The sequence below is a fragment of the Sardina pilchardus genome, chromosome 20, assembly GCF_963854185.1.
Source record: "Sardina pilchardus chromosome 20, fSarPil1.1, whole genome shotgun sequence".
Lineage (NCBI taxonomy): Eukaryota > Metazoa > Chordata > Actinopteri > Clupeiformes > Clupeidae > Sardina > Sardina pilchardus.
In genome coordinates, this window is record NC_085013.1 from 7496621 (window position 1) to 7503574 (window position 6954).

At 45.4% G+C, this 6954-nt stretch overlaps 1 protein-coding gene across 2 annotated transcripts in view; it reads right to left on the bottom strand.

Annotated features, from left to right (window-relative positions):
• Positions 1–4973, bottom strand: part of LOC134067071 (hypoxia-inducible factor 1-alpha-like) — a 16225-nt gene extending 11252 nt beyond the window's left edge. For both annotated transcript variants that reach the window (XM_062522137.1, XM_062522136.1), the window contains exon 1: positions 4679–4973. In XM_062522137.1, the coding sequence (XP_062378121.1) occupies positions 4679–4710 (32 nt within the window). In that variant the 5' untranslated portion in view covers positions 4711–4973. The remainder of the gene's footprint in view (positions 1–4678) is intronic.
• Between the last annotated feature and the right edge of the window lie 1981 nt (positions 4974–6954).

The window sequence follows — 6954 nt, forward strand, 5'->3', positions numbered from 1 at the left end:
GTGGAGTTGTGGTTGTGGGGTGGCACAACAAGTGGCGTCTTCAGCGGAGTGGGTTTGCAGTGCCCTCCTGACTGTCTTGGTTTCGAGACACAAGAGTGAGCAAAAGACACAAGGAGAGGGTGAAAGAAAAGGCTACAAGGAGAGTGAAAGAGTGTGAAAGAATGACAAGAAGAGAAGAGAAAGAAATAGAGAAAGAAGAGAACACTTTGCTCTCTCTCTCTCTCTGTGTGTGTGTGTGTGTGTGTGTGTGTGTTACATAATGGTATGGTATTATCATTCCTGTCCCTCCCATAGTTAACACAACTGGATTCTCTCACCACCATATCTATGCCAAATGCTCCACAGCATAACAGCTGAACTCTGCTGAAGACTTCGCCTTTTTCACAATGAAATTCAGCTCCAATCTTACACAAGACGGGGCAAGTGCCTTCGTCAAAGTGCTTCTGAGTAACCATATCCTCTGATCGCAGGATAAAACGAAGGAAACCAGATATTGACACATTTTCATCTGGACTGAAATTTGAAGCTGACCAACTTTCGATAAGCTTTTATGTGTGAAACGCCTGTGACTGCAAGACTGTTTCAAGAAGCCCTTTGCATCACCTGGACAAAAGGCCCCTCCTCCACTGCTCATCAAAAGCAACCCTCACCATAGTCCTCATCTGTCACTCAAACTCCCCAGAGAGAGAGAGAGAGAGATATCGACATGTTGGCAACACCCTGTTGCTGTTACAATGTTGCAATCATTTAGCAGAGCAGGCGTTAGCTAAGAGGAAGCAGGACATTTCAGCTCTGGTCCGGCAACTGAAATCAGGCAGGATCCTAAATGCGAAGAGCAGGACAACAAAAATGACTACCGCTGAATGGGATAAAGGAGGTTACAGGCAACCAGCCAAGGAAGGGTTATGTAAGAGATTTAACATGCTGTGGACATGTAGCCCTCTTGGCCCTAGATACTCGCTCACACATACACACACACACACACACACACACACACACACACACACACACACACACACACACACGCACGCACACACACACAAACAAACTAACACAAACACCTGGAGTGCTGCCAAAGACCTAGAGCCTCATTCAGAGAAAAGCCTTTTTGCACGGCTTCCCCTTGATCACACACTCCTTTTTGATGCTACTGTAACCACGGAGGGAATCTCGCCCAGCCACACAGTTGCTGCGACAACACTACACACACTACACACACACACACACACACACACACAAAACACATAGACACACACACACACACACACACAAACACACACACACACACACACACACACACACACACACACACACACACACACACACACACACACACACACACACACACACACACACACACACACACACACACACACACACACACAGACACACACACCACACGAACATGAGGGGGCCCACTTGGCTTCGGGCAGCACATTGAACAAAGGGTCACTGGTGTTCCTGGAGGGGTCCAGGGGCCAGTTGCACTGGCCTGAGCCTGACTGACTCCTACAGTACCTCATCACGTGTGTTCATCCAGCTGGACAAAGGCAAGTGGAGCCGGCTGCCATGGAGCACAAGGACTCCACTATAATATGTGACTTCACTATGCCATAAAATTCTGAAATTACTAATTTAATAGGCAAATTTAAGACAGAGGGAGAGTGAGAGAGCATGAATAAGAGATAGAGAGAGAGATAGAGATAGAGAGATAGAGAGAGAGAGCCTGTGTGTGTGTGTGTGTGTGTGTGTGTGTGTGTGTGTGTGTGTGTGTGTGTGTGTGTGTGTGTGTGTGTGAGTGTGTGCCTCTCCATTCATCCTTATTGCTAACTGCCATGTCGGGTGCATTGAACTGATGCCCTGATTACATTCAAAACACAGCCCTAATTGGTCACACACATACGCACATAACCGTCGACAGCTCACACACTCATAACACAGGGCACTGAGCTCGGCCCCACAGGATTCCTCTTTTGCTGTTTTGCATTCACCATCTACTTGGCCTCGCCTTGTGCTGTTGTTTTATAGTCCCTGCGGTGGCGAAGCACACCCACCCACCCACACACACACACACACATACACACACACATCTCCCTGCCTGGCATGTGGTGTGTGTAGTCGGGCCGGGGGGGGCGTTATGTAAGTGCAGCAGCTATTGCGGCTGGCTCCACAGTGGCTCCAAGGCAAAGCTTTCAGGCCTCACATCTCACCAACAATAACCTCCAATCACAAAGTCAACGAGAAGGAAAAAACGCTGGCCATCTCCCTGCCTGCGCCTCAAATGGGCTTTTCTACGGTCTGAATGTACCGGCGCTGCTGGAGAATGTGTGCCACCACCACACCTCCACCGTGTCACAGGGCAGAATGAGCAGGTTGCAGATGACAATGACAAAGAGGGAAAGATGAATGACTCAATTTCCTGCCAACTAGCACCTTTCCACTGGTTGCTGACGTCCAAAAATCAGACACAATTAGACTGTTTTTCATCGGCTGTTGGACAGAATCATGGAAATGAGCTTTTTAAAGCTGAGCAGTTTTCTACACGATGACTTACAGTACAAGCCCAGGGCATGCATGTTATGGATGTTTTTGCAAACTTCCTCAATGCATATTCGGCATGGCTGAATCTCAGGGTTGGAGATTGTTTAATCGCACTAAATCATTTCAATCTTTGTGTATTGAGTAGGCGGCCTGCCATGCTTCGCCTGATTCTCAGTGACTTGTGCTTTTCACAGAGCGTGGCAATCAGCAGTCATGCTGGGCAGTCCAGCTGACGCCGACACCTCTGTGAACACAGGGTCACTTATAACACATGATGGCACAAACGCCGCGCCAAAGCCTCGCCACAGCAATAACAGCTCCTCCTGCCCACGGGGCCAGGCCGGACGATAAGCCTGACACCTTTTTTGCTGAGGAGTGGACGCCATTATCCAGAACTGTCCTCTCTAAAGGTGTTTCAGAAAATGCCAACTGGTCTTATGGTACACTTGGCTGTCCAGGACTGATAGCGAGGCCACTCATCTTCTGACCCTTGCCTAGAGGTTTTTTTCTCCCTTGAGAGAGGGAGAGAAAGAGAGAGAGAGAGAGAGGGGGGGGGGGGGGGGGGGGGGTGGATAGCCGACCTTGGTGTCCAACATCTTTATTGCTTACCTTGAGCATGTTTTAATAATATAAAGGAAAAAGTCAATATCACCTCATATGGTACTGTCCTAGGGAAACAACTGTTTGATAGTGTGTGTGTGTGTGTGTGTGTGTGTGTGTGTGTGTGTGTGTGTGTGTGTGCGTGCATGCATGGTGCATGGCCTTCATAGACCCCTCTGAGAGAGAGAGTCAGTCAGTTGGTTCAGTAATGAATCAACCAAAAGACAACTGTGACTATTTCTAAATGCTGAAAAGGTCCATGTGGGAAATACCAATAACAACAGTTCCTCCTTGTAACCCCCTTCGTGCAATGACTGATGTCAAACGACTGACTCAACAGTAGGTTGTTTTTGTTTAACACTCTTTTCAGTCATAATCTAGACCTCTGCACAAACGAGGATAACGTGACCCTCATTCCACTCAATACCGTACACAAAAAGTCACAAGGAGCACTTCACATTTCCTCAAGAGCAGTTATCGACATGGACCTTCACCAACACTTGGGTGATGCCAGTAGGGTGCACTTGTCACACGTCGGAGACCTTTATGGCAAAAGGACCTCCGCCGAGGTGTCAGGTAATGCTGCACAGACTCAGAGTAGCAGGGCGCAACACTACACCAAATGAAAGGCTGGAGCTGAGGTCAAACTGAAAGGACAGCGCTTGCTTGGTAACCGCCAAAGAAAAACCCGGCGGCCACTGCCTGGAAGAAACCTCGCTCGCATAGCCTTTGACGTGGGAATTTTAAGGATCTGAACTCAGCGCTCGTGCTGTCATCTCTAAGTGCATTATGACAGATCTCCATGTGCCAACTAATGCTAAGCGCATTACTCACATTGACACCCGATTTGAACACCTGTGTTCTGTACAGTTCCATTTTTACCCTATCTGCAAAAAGATGAAGCACTGAAGAATGAAAGCCCAATTAGTGGGAACATTAACATTATATGCACATGGGTTGTGTTTGTTATTAATTCAGGACAGTATGCTATAGGCTACAACAGCATGAAAATGAACAGTAACCTGGTCTGGATGTAAAACTAAGTAAGCTGTCCTCATGGTGACCGATAATCACAATCTATGAAAAGCGCGAGCGAGTCCAGTCCATTCTATCTACGCTTTAATTCTGATATCGCTAACATTATAGCGCCTAGCCTACTAGTAGTTTGGAATGTCTTTTCTTTGCTTCTATACAAGACTGATAGGTTTTGCAGTAAAATTACCCATAATTATATAACACCAACAACAAATGTGTAGAAGGAAAGTTGGAACCTGGTCCAAATCTTAGTATCGCAACACTGCCAAAAGTCAAGTGTGAACAACAAGTGAATTAAAAAGTCCTGACGACTTAGCCTACTTGATTAAACGCAGCCAATCTCTGAATTGGAGCAGGGATGTGATTTAATTAAGCGGCCAATTAATTGATTTAATCTCTTGATAGCGTCTTAACGACCAATGCTGTTCAACGGCAAAAAGAGACAATCATTTCTTGTACCGTATTGAGTTTGAGCAAGTATAAGATCAAAACAAACGTTTACCTTTTCTTCGGAGGTGTTGCACCAGTGTCCATATTCCCGTCGACTCTCTGAGCAACTGTTGCTTGAGCTCTTGGTCCCCGCAGCGCAAAAGGCTGCTACGCAAGTCCAGTCGTTATATGCGCACGTAGCAGGAAATCAAAGCGAACGGTAACCGTTTGCGTTCTCAGTGGTGATAGTTTTACTCCATAAATGAAAACACAGTATCCGCTGTTGTCAGAACATGTTTTTTGCGAATGGATAATGACCCTGACGTTAGAGCAGTGTGCTCGTCAGTGTGCTCTTGGGTACCGCTGTGTAATCGCATCTCCCTTCCACATGCCAGCGCGTGAACGCGCAGTCACATGTCTCGCAAGCCTTCGGGACGAGCTATGAAACGCTCTGTGGTAGTTTTTTTTTTTTTTTTATTTATTTTTATCTACAATAGATGGCTATATATTGATGAATTTATCTTGGAGTGTTTTGTAGAGTGGTGTCAGCAGAAGTTGTTAATATTTCCTGAAATATATTAATAAATATTGATAATAATATTATTATCATATATTATTGAGTTTCAGTATAGGCCTAATTTGATGCTATTTGAGGATTTAGCCATGGCTGGTAGCAAATCTGACATATTTTACTAGCATAATATATATACTCAGTCAGTGAACTTAGAGAGTGTTCCCTGTTTAGTACATCTGTGTGCTGACATCCTAAACAACCCCTTTAAACCTGATTCATTTCGATCCTTATTATAGGGCAACAGTGAGGCCAAACCAATAGGATTAAAACGCTGCTTAGATCAAAGTTACCCTTTGCAACGGATGAGCTCTGACAGGACGCGTGCCAAGTTAAAGAACTTGCCAGGTAATTATGACCCACTGGGACACAACAAGTTCACTGTATGTATAAGCATCCCACTTTAGCTTACACCATTGGTGGTCTCTTCCCCAGTTGTCAGAGGCGCTGCTTGACATTGTGCGGGAGCTGAATGGGGATAAGGGATTCCCTTCTCTCCTTTACCCAGCCCATGCCAAGGCATTTCGCCTGCCTTGTCTTGTGATTGTGCAGTGCTGCAGTCGTTCAGAATTGGAATCTGAAAATATCCCCACATCTCAAGACGTTCATTTTGAAGAAGCTCTGACTCAGTGTGCTAACCATCTAACATTTCTGAATCAGAGTAGAATGAATGCGAGAACACACTATGAGCTTTACTGAGTCAGTGTGCGCGTCTACAAGAATCACGTTTCTGGGCATTCTCTGCACGCATAGTAGTCAGCCTGGATGTTATTTTTTAAAGAATCTCCACCCCCTTAACTCAAGTAAGGAAGTTATGGTTATGGTTATGGGTTTTTGCAGACACTTTTGTCTAAAGTGATAGACAAAAAACAAGAAGTGAAAAAATAATGTTATTTCTATAACTAAGCTTACTACCCTATCTCTGGGGCAATTAACCCCAGAATATAAATGAGACTATGTGAACTTTAGGATGAATGACCTGAGACTAAATTGGGATAACCATTCTGGGTAATGCATGGATACCATGATGAATTAACAACATGCATAGTAATTAATCTTTAGTCTCCATGTTTGTCTCTGAATACCAAACCAATTGGGAATTTGTTCTAGTACATACTCCAATCTCAGCATTGAACAATCTTTCCAAGATACATGATATTCCCTTACCTAACATGAGGAATCTAACATCTCTCTTGTGTGTATATGTGAAATCCATACTGATATCATTCACATAAGAAAACACAGCACTTCTTTCACATATTGACTAACCATCAGGACCAAGGCCTTTTCGAGCACAATTCCATATATGTGTGTTCAATACATGTGTGTGTTTGCTGTCCAGTTGCTGTCCCACTTTGTCATGCTTGTGTGTGTGTGTGTGTGTGTGTGTGTGGAGGTGTGTGTGTGTCTGTGTGTGAGGCCTCCAACCTCCAGACAGACCCCCAAGAGGAGAGAGAGAGAGAGAGAGAGAGAGAGAGAGAGAGAGAGAGAGAGAGCTCCATGCCTGAGTGGACTGCAATTGTGCCATCAAAACCGAGTTTCTCGTTCTACACAGCTCGAGGGAGAAAAGATCAGAAAAGAGCAAAAATAAAAGAGGAATATGATGGAAGACGGAGGAAAACCATGAGTGAGCATTTTGAACCCCAGGGAGCGAGGAGTGTGAGTCTAAGGAAGAGTCACCGAGTTCACGCCAAGTTCAATCCCAATGTTCCGTGCCCGTGAGATGGGAGGGGTCGGAGACCCGCAGGGTTAAGATTAGATGGGATTGCAGCAACTCT